Source organism: Gnatocerus cornutus, chromosome 2 (genome assembly GCF_029298725.1).
Source record: "Gnatocerus cornutus isolate USDA-ARS CGAHR chromosome 2, icGnaCorn1.1, whole genome shotgun sequence".
In the NCBI taxonomy this organism is placed as follows: Eukaryota; Metazoa; Arthropoda; class Insecta; order Coleoptera; family Tenebrionidae; genus Gnatocerus; species Gnatocerus cornutus.
The window spans coordinates 13750570-13771407 of record NC_142234.1 but is presented as its reverse complement, the minus strand read 5'-3'; the positions used below and the strand labels follow the sequence as shown (position 1 = coordinate 13771407).

Genomic DNA, 20838 nt, shown 5'->3' with positions numbered 1-20838 from the left:
CAGCATTTTGAAAATCCCGCTCAACATCCCAACCTAACTTTCCCACCTGTCAGATATGACAGTGCATCAGTGACATGTTATAATAATATACCAGGTTATTTAGTTAAAGTCAATGCAGTGCATGTCATCGTTGTTTTGAATGTTCGGTGTGCAAGTTCGTCGTTATCATGGCAAAGTTATTTAATTTCAAGCAACATGTGGACCTCCAAGGGTTCACTTTAATTCTCCCGAGCGTTTCTGTAGGGAATGTGCCACAACTAACCATAGACTTGTTAATCTCCAGCTTGGATTTCAAAAAAGTGGCCTCTGTGTGGCACCCCGCTATTATTTCCTCCGTTGGTCCCGATCCCTATGAGATAAATGGACCAGAAATTTGCACTGCGTGTGAATTATACATAAAACCAGAGTTAAAAGTAGCTGTTCTTCAATTGAGGTCCACAATTAACACAAGACTTGCAATGAAATTCTTCTCAGACTTGAAGAGTGCACTGTTGGAGCATAAAATTAAGAGTACTGTGATTCTGACAAGTTCTTTTGATTACGAACTCCATGTTATCAGCAATCATAAGTTCTTTTACATTAGTAATCAAGATATAGGTGGTGTTATGAAGGACTTGAATGTGAAAGAGAAGAGTCTGGAATTTAATGGGAAATACATGATACATGGTTCTGGATTTACAGTAAAACTGTTTGAAACTCTGCAGGACAGCTTTGAGTGTACTGTTTTAATTAAGTACGTTTCTGAAGGCGATAACAGGCCTGATGCCATTTCAACTTTTGAACTCTTAAGCAAATTTGTTACTGGTTTTATTCATCATGATATGAAAAGTGTAAAATTCCCCAGCTCATGGAATTGCGTTTTTGGAGGTCCTCCACCAATAGGAATGTATTAATCTGATTAGTTTTTATTGCGTGTTTTATAAATAAAATATAGAAAATATGCACTGCTGTCATAAGTTTTTAAGAACTATTCAACAAAACAATTTATTTTATTTGAAAAGTAGAATTATTCATAGATGGTCGTTAAATAGCCATTACAAAATGCCTAAAAACTGCAAAAAAAGCAAAAAACGTTGATCCCTAAATACTTATGAGCAGTATAAATGATAAAAATAAAAATTATAAAATTAATCTAAGGTTTCTTCAGTGATTGGTACCATATTGCCTTTATTTTTATTGATATTAGCGATAAACTTGTTGATATTTTTGAGCGTTGGAGAATTTTTAATCTCCTAAAATAAAAAGAAGTGTTTACAGTTAAAATTTCCTGTAAACTTACCTGTTTCAAGTCGTTACAGAGCGTCAACAGCTCATCCTGAGATTCACCCTTTATCTTCAATAAAACCAGTACTTTTGACAGGTAAAAGTTCACTTTCTTTTTCGGACTTTTTAAAATTTGATTACATATTTTGGAAGCTAGATCATTTTGAATTTTATCATTCTACAAAAAGCAGTAAGTTTGGGTAGCAAGACTTAAAAATTACCTGGAGGGACATCTGGCACCACGTCACCATGAATTTAATAATATTCTCAATATTGACATCACATAATGGGCTGGTTTTAGGGGCATATACTATAACTTGAATTGTAACAATTACGGCATCAGCGAAGTAGGTATGAGTGGTAGTGATTAGGCCTTTTAATGTGAATCCAATAATCTGTTTCACTCTTTCATTATCTAAAAAATGCATGAGTTTAGGAAAAACCGTCAAGATTTGATCACACCTGTTGCTGGGTTGCACCATTTTAAAAAAATACGCGACAGGAGAGAGGATGATGTAACACGGTTGTTCAACAGAAACATACAAATAGCTGTAGTTGCAGATTCCTCAACTTGTGGGTCCTTCAAAAAGACGTTAAAATTGCTTTAATTGAGAAAGTGAAATTACCTTGTGATTTAGATGATCAGCTAGGGCCTGCAGCACATCAGTGAGAGATGTTCCGCCCACAAATATTTTTTTGTCTTCTTCACGCAGACTGTCGGACGCTTCTTCCTCCTCATCGCTATTTCCAACCAAAGCTAATCCATACATGGACAAAATATCTGCGGTAGCTTGAATACTTGTTACTAACATCTCAATGTTGAGTATTTTTTTTATAAAAAGCTAAAAATATTAGTAATTAAAACGAGAAAATGTGTTGACAGTTCCTCACAAAGCCTGAAAATACATGAATTCCATAACGAGCAGTGCAATGGTCGATAATACAACATAAAGCATAGCATGTAAGCGCTTTCGCTTTAACTCTATCGTCTTGATGCGTTATAGTCGGTAGTATAATTTCAGAGTTCAGTGTTTCTATAGCACCATTGAACTTAGTTATTTTGTCTGAGCGCAACAAAGCTTCGGCTATTGTCAAACACTTAAGCATCGTTTTCTCATCAGTCTTCCTCTCTTTTTCTTCAGGTTCTTGTACTGTTCTTAGATCCTTCAGAAGTTCTATTTTCGCCAACAGTTGTTCTTGGACGCGATTAGCCTCAATTAGGTTATTTTCAACAAAAGCAAGATGATTTATTGTGTCCTCCATTGAATTTATTTCAAATTGTAACTCAGAAATCGCAAGTTTTCTGTTGTTTTCTTTTTGCGCTAGTTCTTCATAGTTGTCAAATTCTTCCCCGTACGTGATGTTTGATATTATTTCGCAAATAAAAATACACCTGTCTGTAACATTAACAACTGTTTTATCGAGGTTCTGGACAATCAATTCTGCAGTATCGGCTGTTACAACTTCATTTTGTAGAGTATGGTGGACTAAGGACTTCAAAGTTTCTGTGCAGACAGTGTCGCAAACATCATAGCCTCGTGTTATCAAAAACATTTGTCTTAAAAGGAATTGGTGCTGGAGCTCGTTGAAACTGTCGCTATCTTTGATGAAAGTAAAGTATCTAAATAAAGAAGTTAGTAATCTGATATAAATACCACTTAAGACCTACTCTTTTATATACTGGCAGAATTGAACGAGTTCAGGTAAAACTTTATTTAAGTGAATTTCAAAAGCGTCGGATTTCCTCAGGAAGTCGACAACTAATCTATAGAACAACATGGACTCCCAGTTGAGATTCTCATAATCTATGACTTTCTTTTCATTGACGACCAACTGTTGGATAACTTTTTCGATGGGTGTGGACCTACATTTTTTACTTGAATGAATACCTCTAAATTTTCTAATCTTACTCAAATAAAGCGTTCAGTAACAATTCCAGTAAATGCGTTGTTTTTTTAATATCTTCTTCATTTGCATCCAAACGTATTGATGCCATCAGTTTTACGAAATCATTTTCATAAGAAGCCAACCAGGCAGGCGCCAGGACTGCAGCTGTAAAATTCTTAATTCTTTCTGTCGAGTCAAAGAATCCACATTGCAAAATATGACGTCTTTGTGAAACCTAAATTATTTTTTATACTCATGATCTGTTATGTAGATAGTTACCTTCAGAAGTTTTGGAATGGACTTCAATTTTTGTAAGCCCGCTAAACGAACGTTGACGTCAACATCCCGCAATCTAGTTAAAATACACGGGAGCGAACGTTTGTTAATTGCGAGTTTCTCAAGACATAAATGGCGCACCTGTTCAAAGAAAATCATGAAATTGTAACTATACAGAATTATTTACTTTTGCGTTATAATCCGAGTCGAGAAGAGTGCAGAAACTGTCAACAATCGGATCTTCAGGATCACAAGGATCTTGTAAGCGATACAGTCCAATAATCCCCTGATTTCTAATAGCAGATTTAGGATCCTATAGGAGAGAAATTATTTAAAAGAAACGCAAATAGCAATTTAACATGGGCTGCTATTTTTCTCTTTTAATAAAGTTAAAATCATTCTAGAAAAATGTTAAAAGCACTAGAAAAACGTTAATTAATTAGTTTATTCTTCACTTTATTAGATGAAAGTACCAGCCCTGAATATGATTTCATCTTACTTTGATTCTCTCTAACATGGAATCTTTAATTTTTTCATAGATTTCTTCAGTTAGTTGTTCCATATCTTGAAATATTCGGTTGAACAGCGTACATGCCCAATACCTATGAGAGTTATTTGCAGACTCTGACAGCTAAAATATTTATTTACACTTGAGTGACTCTTTAGTAGTTTTGCTAGCTCACTTGTAATAAAAATTCAAAGATTTTCTCTAGGACCGGGTGAAACTCAAAAGAGTCGCCTTCTACAACCGGCCTCTTGTAAGAAGTAGCAAAAACAGCTACAAAATTCGTAATCCTTTTCAAGTATACATTTTCTTTGTAATCCGTTGAAAATGCATGGGAGAGACAGTTACGGAATATATTAAACAACTTATCGAATTGTTCTTCCTAGGTTGAAAGTCAATTTAAAGTTACAAATTGAGGTTAACTTACATCTTCAAATGCTTGTCGGAGCGTCTGTGCATGTTTTAAATGGCAAGCTGTGCTGCGTTGAATTAAATCAAGAGTTTCTGGGATGTTAATTGATAGTTTTAAATCCCGCATACTTATATATATTCTTAAACTTAAAATCACTTAAAATATTACTTTTGCAACGGTTTTCTCGTTTAATTTTGAAATTGGACACAAAAAGTGGCGTTGACAGTTCAGACTTGCGCAGTGCCAGCCAATCACCGAGGAGCTAGGCAGTGGAGCCAATATAAGACATGCAAAAATCACTGTAGACACGAAAAAACCCGGGAAATACTTGGGAGTCAATTCTTGAAATTATGGGAAATAGTTCCCATTGGAAAAATTTCCCCACCTCAAATTCCCATGGGATTTGTATATTGCACACTTTGGTATTCTTGACGGCATGGGAATCACTTTCCCATTGGAAATGCAAAATTTGTTTGTTACTATAGCAACGCTCGCGTTTTTCAAACTTTGTACACCGTAAACTGCGTAAAATAGTGAGAGTGAAACTAGCAAAAGGTGAAATCATCATGTCTGAAATGCGCAACGGCCACATTTCAGCCAAACAAAAGCAATTTTTAATTGAGCAAATGCTCAATGAACCCGAGCTCTATAAAGGTATGATCAATGTGCAATTTACTGCTAAACAAGCTCAATTAAAATGGACTGAAATTGCAAGAAAGCTAAACGAAATTCCGGGAGCACAGAAAGATTGGAAACATTGGAGACGTGTAAGTACAATGTTAGCTTGAAACTAATACTCTTATAAATTTTATAAACTTGTAGTCCTGGCAAGACATTAAAAAAAATGTTAAAAAAAAACAGGGAGACTGTAAAAGACATTCCACTGGAACTGGAGGCGGTCCGTTATGTCCAATTGTCTTCAACAAAGAGGAAGAACTTGTGCTGGGATTACTTTCAGAACATTCTATAACAGGAGACCCTCAAATCAAAGACCAGGGAATAAGCTTTGTAAGCAATTGTTTTGAGGACAAAAATTTCTAAATTAATCTAGATTTTTTTAGAATTTCGATGAAATACTGCTTGATCAAAATCAAGAAAGTAATCAAGAAGAGAACAATTCGGAAAAAAGTAATCAAAAAGTGGATTTAATAACCGAGGGCAGTGTAAACACAGAACTTTTAAAGGATGTAAAAGAAATCAGTCGAAGCAGGAAAAAACAAAAACTAATGGAAACTGAGCAGTCATTTACTGATATTGCAAAGCAGAAATTAGAATTAAAAAAAGATTACTATTCGAAAAAATTGGTTCTTTTTGAAAAATTTATATCAACTCAAGAAGAGATCTCAAATAGTTTAAAAGAAATAAAATGTTTTTTAGTAGATAAGAAGTAAGTTAATTTAGATCTTCTTGGGTTGATATGAATTTTTCAGAGGCATTTCAATGTTGTAAATATTGTTAAATTGTGTTAAAATGTGTTTTAAAAATAAAATTGCTTCAAAAAACCTCTTTAATTAACGAGCAAAATAATTTCTAATGATTTTTCGTTGCAGTCTTCTTCCATCATTTAATTCCACGTTTTGTATTCTATCATTTTCTTCTTCGTAAATTTCATGTTCATTTATTAGCATTCCAAAATCCAATTCATCGTCTCTATCTTCTGGATCAGGAACTGGTAGATTATTAGCCACACACATGTTGTGAAGAACACAACATGCATTAATAATTTTTGAGCATTTTGTTGGCGTATAATGCAAAACACGATGCTTTAGAAGACATCTAAATCGTGTCTTTAACACTGCATTACACCTTTCAATTGTGCATCTGGTTCTGGTAAAAGTTGTATTATACCTCTCTTCTGGTGATCCTGGCAGAGCATCTCTAACAGGAGTAAGCAACCATTTTCTTAATGGATACCCAGAATCCCCTTAAAAAATTAATTAATTTAAATTTATATTTAGTGTAAGTTAAATTTTAATTATTTGTAATTTTTTCCTAACAAGAAATAATCAGGATGAGTCTGATTTAAAACACGCATTGCATTTTGAACGTTCGATTGACTCCAAATATATGCATCATGAGTACTTCCCGGGAATCTAGCGTTTGCATTTAAAATTCGTAAATCAGCATCACAAATCTGTTAACAAATTTTTTTTTATATTAGCATTTCACACTTACAATTTAAACATAATCAATTAGGTACCTGCTTGAAATGAATCAAGAAGTATAAAAATACTGATACTTACCAACTGAACATTTAAAGAATGGTAGTTCTTACGATTTACATATATATGACCTGGAAAGTGCTCATGGTTTACCGGTGGAGGAAATATTGCAACATGTGTACAATCTATGCAACCTATGACCCCCGGAAAATCATATTTTCTATAAAACCTTAAGAGAACATGAAATTGTATATTAATTAATCATTGCTCATTTATTATTTACTCTCGTCTCTTATGAGTTAATTCTTCTATTGTCCTTGGAAATTTTATCCACTGGTTTTGTATATATTCTTCATTTAATGCATTTGTTACTTCCTCAATGCATCTAGAGACGGAAGCTTGACTGACCCCAACGAAGAAATTATAGCCTACATCTATCTGATAACTACCAGACGCAAAAAATCGAAGGGCTACTAAAACCTAATAAAATAATTTATTAACAAGCGTATCAATTAGTATATAACATACTTTGGTTTCTTTCGACAAGCTAGAAGCTCTTGTAGGACCTGTCAGGTACTGATCGAGCATAAGGGTGAGCTCCCGCACCATATTTTTTGTTAATCTAAATAATTTTATAAAAAGTTTATTACTTAACTCTTCAAATGGATTTGCTGCTTTTAAAACAGTTCGTGGGGGTCTTTCCACTGCTGCACGCACAATTTGAAGGTGCATAAACTCGTCCATTTTTGCACATTTATGTCAAAATGTCATTGGAATCTAATTTCACATGGGCAAATAGCATGTGAAAATTTTCCCACAAAATTCGTGGGAAAACATTCCCATACGAATTTCAAGAATACGATTTTCAATTTTTTGTGGGAATTTTTTGGAAATTCCCATTGGAAATTATTCCCATGGTTTCAAGAATTGCACCCTTGGGCATTTAAAAAATTCTTACATATACAAAAATCTTACAAGCCCACAATTCCTTGTTAAAATCATAAACATTTCCATAATTTCTTTTCGCCTGAGTTTGATTTCTGTTTTAGTAAGGGATGAAATGTCTAAACAACTTTCCCCTTTTCTGTTGATTTAAACAACTATTATTTATTAGGTCTGAAGAGTTTGTTGCAAAATTCTGAAGCTAACTTGAGTTTAAACGGTGTTGCATATTTTTAAGTGAATCGATCAACATCTTGAAAATTTGATGATATGATGATATAGATATTAGTAGCGAGGTGCATGTGAATCATCTATTATTATCCATTCAAAATTATACATATAATGGGTGTTATGCCGCAATCAGTTGGGAAATATAGATTTAGATGAAACTGAATTTAAATCGAAATATTTTGTCCTGATGATGATATCACATCATATGATTTATATCAAAATCTCTATTAAAAGATATTTTCGTCAAATCCGTTTGAGTTATTTCTAAATAAATTGTTGTAGCGCGGATTTTAGTTTTACAGATTTAGTGACTTGATTAATTTGAAATTGGATAGAATAATGGTATGAAAACTGAGGAACAAACTAGTTCAACAAAACCAAATCTAATATCTAAGGAATTTACAAAAACTAAAAAAATAATGCAAAGAATTTACAGTACCTACATATCTAAACAAACAATGTAGTATAGAAAAAATGGAATTAATTACCAGAATATGAGAAAACTGAAAGTATCACTTGAAGAAGAAAAAGTCTGATGAATCCAAAAAATAATTAAAACATCTGAAAACACAATAATGAAGGCGAGCGTTGTAATACAAAAAAGTAAATAATTTGATAAAAAAAGTAGAATATAAAGAATATAAAGAATATATAAAGAATATAAAAATTTGAGGTATTTTACTGATTCAAAATTCAAAGCATTAAAGAATGCAAAGAGGTCGTAGAGTACAAGCACTCAGAGTTGCAAATATGTAGTTCAAGTAAAAAGTTTAAATTGCTGGAATAATAGAATAAATTTGTTTCATATTTGTGAACTTTTTTACACTTGCTGCACATTGTAATAAAATGATTGATGAATTTTCGGAAATTTTGTTATAAATTTTGCGCTATAATAAATTTTAACATAACAAAAAACCTGTCACGTCTATCCTTTGTGTTTTAGCGTAGTGTAATTCCTGTTAAATCACAACTGGCATAAAAATATGAATGTGTGACAAATTTGAAATGGGTGCAATATTTTCCTGCTTAGCACTACACAAAAGCGGAACTACAGAATTGTTATGTTAAAAGGACAGAGATTAAATATTTTCTTAACTGAAGGACAAAAAAAATCTTTCTACAGAAGAGCAAAAAAGTTTGTAAACTCCAAAATGTTATCTATTCACAAATAATAATTAGTTATTCGGGTAAATGGAATTTCAGAGCAAATTTAGAACTGGTAGTTATTCTGTTGTTAATGCGGAACATGACTCAAGCACTAATTAATTACTAGGAACAGTTTCATAAAGAAGCTTAGACTGCATTGGCCGCAATTTTGTAAAATAATACTCGCTCTTTCCGTCTCCCCATCAACAATGAAGTTTCATTGTAAAAGATTTATGTTCCAGTTTTAGAAACCCTAAATTGTTTACGGTTCAGGTAGCTATAGATCACAAGTCTTTTCAAGTGTAAGGAAATAAAAAAATCTGTAGTAAAGTGCTTCAAAGCGCAGTTTCTTTAACGTTGCATGGTCAGCGCAATAAGGGCGAAACTGCCTTTTCTTCCGAATGTGTTTGAAAGCCTTGAGTTCGAGGAATATTGGAAAGTAGATGTAAAACAATTCATATACTTTATTGATCGTTACAAAACACTATAATACCTAAATGTTAATAAGAAACAAGTCGTGTGCACATTTTTGATTGACATCTCCCATTTTGAGCAATCATCGTAAATAATTCCTATAGTTCTATACGAGCATGATATGTATTAATTTTATTATGTACACGATTTACATTATCAAAAAATAACAGTTGATGTCATAAAAATTTCGTAAAATAAATGGAAGAGTAGTTTCACACTGACTGTTATGTACAATACTGTTGGGTCACTAACGCAGAACAAAGTACGTCATAAGGTATACGGAAACGAACATCACAGGAATTTTATTCAGGTTCGGAGCGTCACTAAGAGCGCTCGCATGGCAGCTCATATCCTCTGGCGGAAGCTGCACTATTGGTATTCTTGCGCCGGAATTCGCTTCTGTACATGTGGCCTCCTTCACCATGTCGTTCATACGCACCGCTGTCTCTACGGGGGCGTTATGAGACTGCAAACTTTCTCGGGTCCACCGACGCAACCAGTGGCCCAACCACGCTAGGTGGCAACCGCAGCGGAAAGGATTCTCTGAGATGGTTAAGCCACCTGGAACAAGGACACGATGCTCAAAACTTTTCTTGGACGCGGGTGAATACCCGACGGGAAACAAATAGCAAAGTTGCCAACTGCGAAATTGGAACGCTTGAGACGGAGTTGCAGAACGTTTTGCAAATCTTCACAAGAAAAATTTCACGAGGGGGAGACCTGTCAAGAAATGATTTGGTGGAACATATGTTTGGTGCCATAAAGCGCTCCTTGCAGAAAGATACTGCTTTAATTAACTGACCGGCCAACTTAAATGTCTTTCTACGTAGATTTACAACTAAGAAATATAACGTCTAAAAATACATAAATAAATTACTTGGGTTGCAATTTTAGAAAGCAAACAAGAAAAAATGTTCAATGAGTACGAGAAAAGCTGATTCCTAAAAGTCATGTGGCGCCATTCTAGTAATATTTTCAATTCAGGAAAAGTGCCTGCAGATAATAACATATCTCAAGACGTAACAAAAGTATCGTGTCCAAACAACTTCATGGAATTCGTTTAAGAGAATTGAGTTAGGAGAAACTGATAAACCACTTAAAACATTTTTCGATACAAAACACAACTCTGCTGGAGGCTTTTGGCTTCTAATTAAAACTAATAAAAGTAGATGAATAATAATTTACCTGATATCAGCGTTGTCCCGACATTTTTCCAAGTCGTTGCATTTCCATAAAAAATTTCTGGACTGAGGTACGACAACATGTTATTCCTTAAGTCTATCGTTAAATAAGAAACTTTATACATATTCGAAAACAACCCTGCTGGCAATTCCTCGATTTCAGTCCCTGTGATTTTCAAAACGAGATCTGGATTTCGCCCAAATCTTACAAAAGCATCTCGATCAATCACTTTTAAATTTCTCCCCGTTATTTCTAAATGTCGAATCTTCCTGTTTTTAACACACAACAATTGTTCATCCAAGACAGTTTCCATGATATGAACTTTTAGAATTCTCAACTGTTGTAAACCGGTCAGTAATGCACAAAACTGCTCGACAAAATTATCAATTTTCGGCCAAGTCTGTATCGATAGTGAACTCAAAATTTTAATCTGTTGAATTCCTTTACCCTCAAACTTATCCAAAAATTTCAATCCCTGAATGTTTAAGTCCTGTAGGTTTTGCAAGCCGTAGAAGCTGTCACTGATAATCTCTTTGATTGGGTTGAAAGACAGATCCAATGATTTTAACTTCGGTAAGTGTATCCAGAGGTGCGAGGGAACTTCGAAGAGCTGGTTGTGACTCAAATCGATCGATTTCAACTTGGACAGCTCTTGCACTGAGTTTTTGTTGATGGCCTCAATGTGGTTTCGAGAGAGGTTGAGATGAACCAGGTTGGGCAGCGGCAAATGTGGAGTAGAAGTGATTCCGGAATTGGCCAAGTTCAGGTGCTTCAAACTTTGCGCGTAGTGGAACAACTCTTTGAAATTGGCACGTAACGGATTAGAACTCAAGTCGAGAACCTGCAGCAGACCTAAACTGGTGAAAACGTTGTCAGGGAGTATCGTGAGCTTATTATTGCTCAAATCCAAATGCTGAAGGAACGGAATATCTGGGAACGTGGTACTATCAATATGTTCCACGTTATTGGAACCGATGGAGAGGTGTCTAAGAGTGATGCCCACGTCAGAGAGACTTAAGCTAGGAATGACCGAGAAGGAATTGAAGCTAAGATCGAGCATCTCAATCATCGTGTTCTCGAACACGTCTTTGGGGAGATAATTTAAACTGTTGCTGCTTAAATCTACCACGCGAAGTCTCGGCATGTTGGAGAACTGCCCGGGATGGAGGTGGGTGATAAGGTTTTTGGATAAGTCTAATTGTTGCAAGTTCTGGAGACCAGCGAAAGCCTTCTTGTTAACAAACATGACATTGTTTTGTTGGAGACTTAAATGTTCCAGAGACGTTAAATGCATGAAACTGTTGTGGTCAAGACTAGTAATGATGTTAAAGTCCAAGTATAGTTTCCGTAGTAACGCCGTGTTTTCAAGACATCTGGGGACACGTGCCATGTTATTATAACGGAGGTCGATTACAGCGACGTTGAGGATTTTCAAGTCAGCATTGCAAGACGAAATTTGGTTTCGACTTAAATTGAGATGCAACGGTGCGGATATGTTCGCCAAGCATCCGAAAGAGAAGTCTTCCAGATAATTGTTCTGAAGGTCAAGTTTCGTCAAAGATGGCAAGTTTGAGAACGCTCTGTTGTGCAGCTTCGTTATTAAATTATCGGAGAGAATCAGTTTGTTAAGCAGTGGAAGATCGTTAAAACTGTCGGTCTCGACGGCTTTGATGTGATTATTCGCTAGAAGGATGGTCTCAAGACTGCTCAGAGACGTGAATGTGTTTGTCCGTATTGTCGAAATTTCGTTGTTAGATAAACGTACGTCTTTGAGTTTAGAATGGACTGCTGGCTTTAATAGGTTGACTGGTACGGTTCGTATCTTGTTTGATTCGATATTGAGATATTTAAGTTCGGAAAGAGAGTCCAATGAGAATTCCTGCACCGTATTAAAGTTATTGTTGTCGACGGAAAGCCATTTCAAGTTTGTTAGCGGTTTGAAAATTTCATGTGGAAGGTCATCCCTGTCGAGTCCGAACGATACTTCCAAACTTTCTAAGCTTTCGAGGCCAGCAAATGCGTTGCTGTCGATGACCCGCAATGGGTTAAAACTTAAACTGAGTTCCTTTAGTTGCTGTAAATCAGAGAAAATCTGACTTTTCAAGCTAGTAATGCGATTGTTCCCTAATATAAGACTCTTGATGTTGTAACCCCAACCGCTAAAATCGTTCTCACCGACTTCGTATATTTCATTAAAACCGATGTTAAAGTGGGAAATTTTCGAGCAATTTTGCAATGTTTCTGCGGGAATTCTTGTCAAACGATTTCCGCTTAAGCTCACAGCTTTTAGACTAGAACAGAAGTTCTCGAAAGCCCACTCTGGTATTTCACTTAGTAAGTTCGACGATAAGTAAAGGTATTTAAGTGATTTCAACTGATTTAAAGCATACGGAATCTGCTGAAAGTTATTGTGATCGAAATCGAGATACTCCAGCGTTTCTTGTATCCCATCGAATGCCCTAATTTCTAAATTCTCCAACATGTTATACGAAAGAATGATCCTTCCGCATTTCAAACCCGCGAAACTCTCGCTTTGTAACGTCTTGAAGTCGTTAAAAGCCAGATTTAAATCCCTTATATAAACAGAACTGTTAAACGGGTGTCTTGGCAAACTCTTCAGATAGTTCTCGCCAAGATCGATTTTCTCCAGCCATAATTTTCTCCCGAACGTGTGCTCTGGTATCGTCCTGATGTGGTTTCCTCGCAAATACAGCCATTGCAAATGAGGTAGACTGGCTACGATTTCGAGTGGAAAGTTCTCAATCAAATTATGCGAGATGCTCACTGTCTGAAGAGTGAGCGGCAGAGAGTGCTTATGGATTTTATATATTCTGTTTCCGTCCAGGTTCAGCCAAATGAGGGATTTGAACTGCCGGAGACCGTGAGAGGGTTTCGAGATGTGATCTGGTTGGTCGCCGGACACCTCCGTGATGTCGTTCTCTCCCAAGAACAACGTAGTCAAAGTGTTCTTCATGTGTGACCATTCGCCGTTTATTGACGATATTGTGTTGCTGAAACAAAAATAAAAGCACTCAATAATATACCCAATACACGAACGACTAGACGTAGAAATAAGAGCTCTCACGTGCTTGCACGTTGTGTTTACGGTGTCTATTTCTATTTTCTAAATCGATTTACGGACTTTAAAGACACAAAATTTTAAATTTCCGTCTGCAACCGAACACACTTTTAGATAGAACTACCATGTCGAAATTAATATTTTATGCAGCTAAACCATTATCACACAATGTAGTCTTTACGAGTTTGATAACCATACTAATGGTGTGTAATTTGAGCCAGAACGAACTTAAATAATAATTAAAGGCATGAATTATGTTAGACTTTTAATCGATACGCACCCAAGGTTTCTCATGTTTTTGTTAGTACATGTCTGTCTGAATTATTCTATGTGTAGAGTGGAAAAGTAAATATTTAGGAGGTAACAAACCAGTAAGTTTATTCGCAGTATCCCCGAAGAGTTTTAATTGGTTACTTATTCGCTCAACTTTCATATTGTTATCCAATAACAATACATTTTGATCCATCGCCAGGCATTAATTTTCTCTAACAAAGCGCACTTTTCAAATCAAAAACTTTTAATTTCCAACCGAAGAACTCCCAGTAGTAGCGCAATTTTAAATTCATACCCTTGCCTTAACTTGCGATTTCAAAGAATCCCTCCCAATTTCTATTTCGTTTTATTTCATCGCAGCCATATAAAACTCAATCAAACGTTCCTAATTAAAAATTGATGTCCAACGTTACTTTCTCGCTTTCAACTTTTGATTGCTTCGAAGAGAAGTTTGCTCTCAATAACCCTTTGTTAAATTTGTCAATGATTTTTTAATTTTGGCTAAAACTTATAATCCTGATTTGGTTTGGTTTTTACGCGATTTTTAACACTTCAATATAAACCGACTTTTATAAGCATGTTGGAGGATCTTTGCGGCGCAAGAACGAGCACGGATCGTATAAAAGCGAGTTACCCCATTTACCTCCATTTCGTTAGCGTTCGTAGATATCTTCCGCGTTTTTCTTGCTCTGTTTTGATAACCTTGACCTGGCCGCGGAAAGAATAACGAAACTGTTAAAACTGTAAAAAGTTGCTCGGGTAATAGCGATATTAGGGGAATCTTCTTAATTCCATTGTTCCGAGATCGCCTCGTAAAAAGTCAACAAAGGTAACGATGTTAAGTAATCAGTATTTAGAAGTGTGCTTAGAAAGGAGAAGCAGTCCTAAAACTGTCATTCTTAAACAGAATATATTGTCCAATGTTTTTACCGGCAGGAACTACTTAAAATATTCTGCAGCATTTCCAATTTTTAGGTAAAAATTCGTGCACTATTATAAGAGAACCTCTTGTCTCTTGGGGAAAATCTGAAAAGCGTCACTTACTGTGCAAGATAATATGCTCGCGTAGGAAGAATTGCAGTTATCTGTGAAAGCAAACTGTGAGTAGGTTGATGCTCCTTTAAATTCAGTACAGCGCCTTTCCAATCTAATATCTACAAATTTGCTTAAAGTAATGTCAAACTAAATGCTTTGTCTTGGAAATGCAAATGTAAAATGCAAATGTGTCGAGGCAAACGCATCCTATTAGAACGACTTCGTTATTTAAGTCGAACCGGTGTCCTCATACATATGAACGTGTTTAATGAAAATACGTTTTTCCACTTGCGGCTCTAATACATTATCTCCCGTTTCCTTTCACCGCGTTTGTAAATTAGGCCGTTTCACGATAATGTGAATTAAGTTGTTTGGAGAGTCTAAAAAATTTCTATTCTTTCTGTTTTATTTTCGAACGCATAAATATTTACGCGCTCATCTTTTTCCTGCTCAAATTAAAATGCTTCCGGCCTTAAATTTGTAACCGACGAAATTAAATATTCACTTTCGAAACGTACAGCTGCTGGAAGCAGTTGTAAGATAAATTTCCAACAAAGTTTGCAATAACACAAACATACGGTTTGAATATCTGAGAAGAGAAAAGGAAACAATAATGCAGTATTATAAAGTTGATGTTTATTTTGAATTGAAATTTCGAAAGGGAAATATCTGATTATCTGCAGATAGAATGCAGCATAGTTTATACAGCAAGAGATGAGGTATTTTATGAACAAGCGTTCGGGATTGGTAATAAATAAAATTAACTTCTTTCTCTAGATAAAAAGCCAACACCTTTATAGAAACTAGTGGTGTAAAAATGGTGGAGGCGCCGCCGCCGGTTAAATTTAAGCCTTTCCACAGTAATTGATTTACATTAATTTAAAACTATGGGTAAACATATTGCAACCTAACTGAAACTAATTATAAAAGCATGAGAATATTTCATCCAAAATTCAGAGAGTGCTAACGAGTTATCTACAGTCCCCGGATTGAGTTCACAAGAGGAAAAAAAAGGTTATTTTCCATTTTACAAAAAAATGACAATAGAATAACATTTTTTGCTTATTTCAAAACAGATAAATCTGCAATTAAAATTTCAAAATTATTAGTTTGTACTCTTAAAATTAATTTTTTCATTATTTTTTTTTTATTAAATTTTGTAATCGTATTTAAATAATAGCAGGCTGTGAATTCACAATATCAAAAAGTGCGTTAAAGATTAAAGAAAAATTTACCCAATAATGTGTAAGTATTAAAAAATTAGAAAAAAATGCAATTGCATCCTTCACAATAATTGAGAAAGAGTCTTAAAGAATTACGAGTTAGAATTGAACTATGAGCTAAAACAGGTAATGGGTCAATCAAATAGTAGAAATTGGTTTGAGTTAAGGAACAAATTTCATTCCTTTGACATTTTTTGCAAAATTCAAAATAAAAAAGTTCTTCGTTATTTTTTGTTTTTTTCGATTTTAAGAACACAGCTTCATAATATTAAAGTTTTAATTAAAGATTTATTTATTTTAAATTAAGCAAAAAATATTATTCCTTTGTCATTTTTTTGTAAAATAAAAGATAACGTTTTTTTTCCTCTTGTGAACTCAATCCGGGGACATACTGTATTATTCAAAAACTAAAGGAAGAAAATTCAATAATAACATTATATAGGTGATTTTTTTTACCTGACGAATGAACAAATAAAGAATTAAATGCTATCGATCCCAAATAAATGGCAAGTAGCAAGTAGTAAGCTTCATTATTCAGAGTTTTAAAAATAAAGCATTCACCGAAATTAAAGTCTAATGGCAGTTGGGGCATGTAAAGCTCAAAGCCCAGGGACAGATCAATGAAAATATTTTATTATTTTATGTGATAATTCTAAATGTGAACCAGCTTTCGCATTTCCATATGTCAAAGTGGCCTTCATTAAATTATCATTAGATTCACTTCAGATTCACTTTTTCTATCAAATCAACTAAAAATACATGTTAGCTTCAGTTTCGATTAAACTGGTCAGGTTAACATTTTATGCGCATTCTCCGCAGCTTTTTACCAAATCCTGGCTATTCTAATTTCGATTCGACGATTTCCGCAACGTAAATTTTAGAATACGGCTTTCTAAAACACTAAAATCCATTAAAAGAGGCTGCTTGCAAGATTAACGTTACTATTCCAACTTATAGGTTCTTTCAATACCCTGGGATTGGGTACCAGTTTCATTACACATTACCATACGTTAAAATGCAAGTTAGAGCTCATCCTCAATTCCCTAATGCATTTCGCAACTCAAAGTAAGCGTCAATACTCGAATCATCCTTCACAAACAATTTCTTCTTTGAATAATTTGCTCAGTTGACCACAACGCTTTAGTTCTCATTAGCACCAGTTATATACAGACGATCGCACAGTGTATGATTACACGAGATTATGCTAATTACCGTTTGCTCAAGATTGTACCAACTGGCAATGCTAACGACATTAACGACATTTCGGTTTTAGAGGGTGTGCCATTTGTTTACCTCTGGAAAATTCGGAAACCCTATCAGAAAGTAATTTTTCAGGCAGAATTTCTTGTTGTGGGCATTTGTACAGAATAGACGACAGTTGCCTGTAGCTCTTTCGTTTTATTTCCTCTATTGTGTGTTGTTATGGTCAACGTTTTTGTCCGCTCAACTGGACGATGTTTGAATCGAACCAATTTTAATGATGCGGAAAGGCGAAAGGAACGCAGATAAAAAGATTAAATTAAATTAATCAGAAAATATTTTGCAACAAAAACATGTGTTTACTCGTACGAAAAGATGTGTAGTAAAGTTAAACAATGTTAATTAGAACTGTTTAAAAAGCGATAAAAACGTAAACGTGATAGAGGGTGAGATGTGAGAAATAACTACGAATGAGGGAAACACGCAAGGAAAATAGCCCCAAGTTATGTGATAATTTTTTTCCGTGAAAGACAATCAAAGACGGTTTTTTGTTGAGCTTTGGTTTCTAAATGAACGTTAAGATGTTTGCCATTAACAGAATAATTGGTCTAAAAAATACACGCTTGTGGTATGAATAAAATTCGTTGGTGTGAGTGTCAAGATGATTGGTTTTATGCATTAATTCCTTGAATACCATTCAAATTATTCATTTAGTCGTCGCTTAAACTCGCAAAGTGAACATGTCCCAGGCTTCAGTTTTAAATTTTAAATGAAGCCAGTGGCTGTTTGCGAGTGGTCCTTAATTGATTAAATGAATAGTTCCTAGGAAAGCGATTTCACAAAGAATAATTCCCAATGGAAATAAATTTAAATCAATTTATTCTAATTGGTTTAAATTAAATTATAAGTATTATTTTATAAGTCCCGTCGGAAATAAATAATTAATTAACAGACATAGACTCATATTTTATGAAATATTCCACTGATTTTATTCCGAAGAGAGCTCGCTCGCCGACTAACATTTTGTTTTTGTAGATTTGTTTGTAGTTCTGAAACGTCTTTGTGATTCTATTGAAAACGCATTGTCATCGATAACCAAAAATCGGAAAGTTTTTCAAAAAGAGCGCTTTTATTGTACAAACATGTCGCTCGAATAAATATCAGTCTCCAATACTCTGCTGATGTTTATAAAATTGTCCTTTAGTTCACAATACTGTAATGGTACGACTTTGCGATCGCGAGCGGAATTTTTTCGGACATAATTTTGTTCAAACTGTACATTTTGTCACCACGACAAGTGTAGCAGCTAACACGTGTTTCCCATCTGGAGACGCTGTCCGAACCTTTTTGTTTTGGCCTGCATTCCTCTTGTCCCTTCCGGGAGCAGGTAGAACTGGAAGACGCTCTTTGCGTCCAGCCAGATGTGGTAACTTTCCATTCAATCGCGCTTCGATGACGCGTTAATTGAAATGAGCAAATTAAATGATTTAAGTTTTCAAAGACATGTAAAGCAATTGGAGTCGTAGAAGAACTACTTGCATGTAGAGCATAGCATGACCTTCTCTTCTTTCGGATTAGCGGTTAATTAATTAAATTAATTAGTTAATCGTTTGTTCTAGTAGTTCTAATAGTGCTTGCATTGAAACCAGTAGGAACAGCATGGAAACAAAAGAGTACTAAGCGTGACATAAATTGCATCAGCGTAGTGCGATTACTAATTAATTAATTAGTAATAAATTCTCGTCGAGTGCTTCGAAAGCTCCATTGCTGCAGGATGTATCTTTCTTACAGGTTCGCGACAAATTGTTTCGTCTGGTACAACTGTACCACCATTATTGTAACCAAATTAATTGTAATTAATTTAATTAGGTAAGCAGGGAGATCTGAGTTGAAATGTTAATTCAAAAACCACAGATTGATCGTGTTGCCATTGTGGTACTCGGAGAAGATCTAATTAAGTTTAAACCTTTTTTTTTTTTTTGTTTGTAATTTTTGAGCATTGGTCGATCATCGTCAATCAATCAAAAATCAATCGAACAATTTGAAAGAGACACCAACAAAACATAAGTAAAGTCGGGAGAACTTGAACAGCCAATAGGGAACGGCGTCCCCTTTGGAAGGGTAGTGCTGATTGGTCGAGAGATAGCGTCGGGTACGACCGAGCTTTTAAAAAGGGCTGAAACTGAAGATTTCTTGTTGGGCATTTGGATTCGATTCCATTCGGTCATTCGATTCTAAGTTCTACAGGAGACGAATTCGATTCTGTTTTCTAATTCGGACTGGTCATTCGATTCTTCTACACGAGTCGATTCATTCGATTTGTAATTGTGAAGTGTTTGTGCAATTTGCCACGTAAGTTTGATCACACTTCTTTACTTTGATTTTTGTTTGTAAATGTATCGCGAGGATGAGACTTAACCTGTTTTGGGGTCTCCCATTTAAAGCGAGGACGAAATGAAACAATCAGTTAGGGTGAAGCCAACGCGAATATAATTCGTTAGATAGGGTGAAGCCTTCGAAACAATAAGCCAATAGATTTGCTAAAACCTCGAAGCGATAATAAACCTTTAGTTAGGGTGAAGCCTTCGGGAAATTTAAATAAATTAGCTAGGGTGAAGCCTACGCGAGAGATTGAGTCAATTAGGGTGAAGCCTTCGGGAAATTCATTAGCTAGGAGAACCATGCATTATCTTACGAGTACCGCCAGCTCGAGATGATGACGCCACGAATATTCGGCGCCATTTTGTACTTGCAGTGTGATGTTCTAATTCTCGTTAATTAATTCATAGATTAATTAACACAATAATTTTAATTTCACAATTTTCGTGCAGTCGTCAGAACTATGAGTTCTGTTTTTTTTTTTGCTTCAACAATCAAAATTTATTCTGAGACTAATTTTTCTTGTCTCATTTTCATTGATTCCCTCCATTTTATGCTCCTTCTGAGTGCGAGGCGATCAATAATAAATGATCAGATTCTATTCTAGCGTTCACAAGAATTTCGATTCTAGCCTTTTTCTAACAATGCATTTGACGCTATGAATATTTTGATTTGTCAAACAATCGTACGCTAAGGCGTTTGGCTTGAGCTTGCTCGTCAATTTTACTCGATTCCATTGACTTCTGACCAACTACAATAGAGAGAATTAATCGATTACCATGTAATTCCAATCAAAGACAATTTTTTCCTAGGACTTGTCACCAAGGTGCAATTCTAGATGCATTAATTGAGACCGGACTAATCAGCGCTGCTTAGCAAGTCCGATCGTCTCCATGTTAAAACGCATTCATAGTCAAAATATTTGACTGCAACTTTATTTTGTGCATTTTGATCCTGAATCAAACAACACCTAAACCTAATGGCACTAAAAGGTTCTGCACAGTTGTGAGCGTACAGGTCCGAGCCTCTGATTGCCGCCTTACGTATCTTCTGGCCAACCGTTTACTCTTTAGCCGCCTCTGATTGCCGCCACTGGCCGCCTCAGACTGCCGCTACTGGCCGCCGCTTATTGCCGCCGCCACACCGTGTCGCTTTGCCAGGCGAAAAAC

General features: G+C 35.3%; 4 protein-coding genes across 10 annotated transcripts in view; 2 read left to right on the top strand and 2 right to left on the bottom strand.

The window, feature by feature from the left end:
• The first annotated feature begins 36 nt into the window (after window positions 1–36).
• On the top strand, window positions 37–940 carry LOC148179253 (proteasome assembly chaperone 2). The gene has a single exon (XM_088030396.1). The coding sequence runs from the start codon at window positions 168–170 to the stop codon at window positions 891–893; it is 726 nt and encodes a 241-aa protein (XP_087886522.1). The 5' UTR covers window positions 37–167; the 3' UTR covers window positions 894–940.
• Window positions 941–1124: 184 nt separating this feature from the next.
• LOC148179252 (condensin complex subunit 3-like) lies at window positions 1125–4608 on the bottom strand. Its single transcript, XM_088030395.1, has 13 exons — window positions 4359–4608; window positions 4110–4313; window positions 3926–4057; window positions 3614–3739; window positions 3430–3567; window positions 3174–3385; window positions 2933–3127; window positions 2155–2884; window positions 1890–2105; window positions 1726–1843; window positions 1485–1678; window positions 1280–1441; window positions 1125–1232 (listed from the first exon to the last, which is right to left on the bottom strand). Exons 1-13 carry the CDS (start codon window positions 4467–4469, stop codon window positions 1128–1130), a joined length of 2643 nt encoding a protein of 880 aa, XP_087886521.1. The 5' UTR covers window positions 4470–4608; the 3' UTR covers window positions 1125–1127.
• Window positions 4609–4680: 72 nt separating this feature from the next.
• On the top strand, window positions 4681–5757 carry LOC148179251 (uncharacterized). Of its 2 annotated transcripts, none has more exons than XM_088030730.1 (3): window positions 4681–5110; window positions 5166–5351; window positions 5395–5757. In XM_088030730.1, the coding sequence occupies exons 1-3, from the start codon at window positions 4910–4912 to the stop codon at window positions 5413–5415; spliced, it is 408 nt and encodes a 135-aa protein (XP_087886856.1). In that variant the 5' UTR covers window positions 4681–4909; the 3' UTR covers window positions 5416–5757. The 2 variants fall into 2 exon arrangements, with proteins under 2 accessions (XP_087886856.1, XP_087886855.1); XM_088030729.1 differs by having other exon boundaries at window positions 5405–5749.
• A 3513-nt stretch (window positions 5758–9270) lies between these two features.
• The window catches only part of LOC148179248 (uncharacterized), a 121313-nt gene continuing 109745 nt past the window's right edge, over window positions 9271–20838 (bottom strand). For all 6 annotated transcript variants that reach the window (XM_088030292.1, XM_088030296.1, XM_088030294.1 and 3 more), the window contains 2 exons: window positions 10484–13491; window positions 9271–9859 (listed from right to left, as the gene is read on the bottom strand). In XM_088030292.1, the coding sequence (XP_087886418.1) occupies window positions 9546–9859; window positions 10484–13491 (3322 nt within the window). In that variant the 3' untranslated portion in view covers window positions 9271–9545. The remainder of the gene's footprint in view (window positions 9860–10483; window positions 13492–20838) is intronic.

Coding starts and splice junctions, on each gene's coding strand:
- LOC148179253 (XM_088030396.1), top strand. CDS start 168: ATGGCAAAGTTATTTAATTTCAAGCAACATGTGGACCTCCAAGGGTTC.
- LOC148179252 (XM_088030395.1), bottom strand. CDS start 4,469: ATGCGGGATTTAAAACTATCAATTAACATCCCAGAAACTCTTGATTTA. Junction 4,058..4,109: donor TCTTTGAATTTTTATTACAA/GTGAGCTAGCAA, acceptor TAAATATTTTAG/CTGTCAGAGTCTGCAAATAA. Junction 3,386..3,429: donor CCATTCCAAAACTTCTGAAG/GTAACTATCTAC, acceptor AAAATAATTTAG/GTTTCACAAAGACGTCATAT.
- LOC148179251 (XM_088030729.1), top strand. CDS start 4,910: ATGTCTGAAATGCGCAACGGCCACATTTCAGCCAAACAAAAGCAATTT. Junction 5,111..5,165: donor ATTGGAAACATTGGAGACGT/GTAAGTACAATG, acceptor ATAAACTTGTAG/TCCTGGCAAGACATTAAAAA. Junction 5,352..5,404: donor AAGACCAGGGAATAAGCTTT/GTAAGCAATTGT, acceptor AGATTTTTTTAG/AATTTCGATGAAATACTGCT.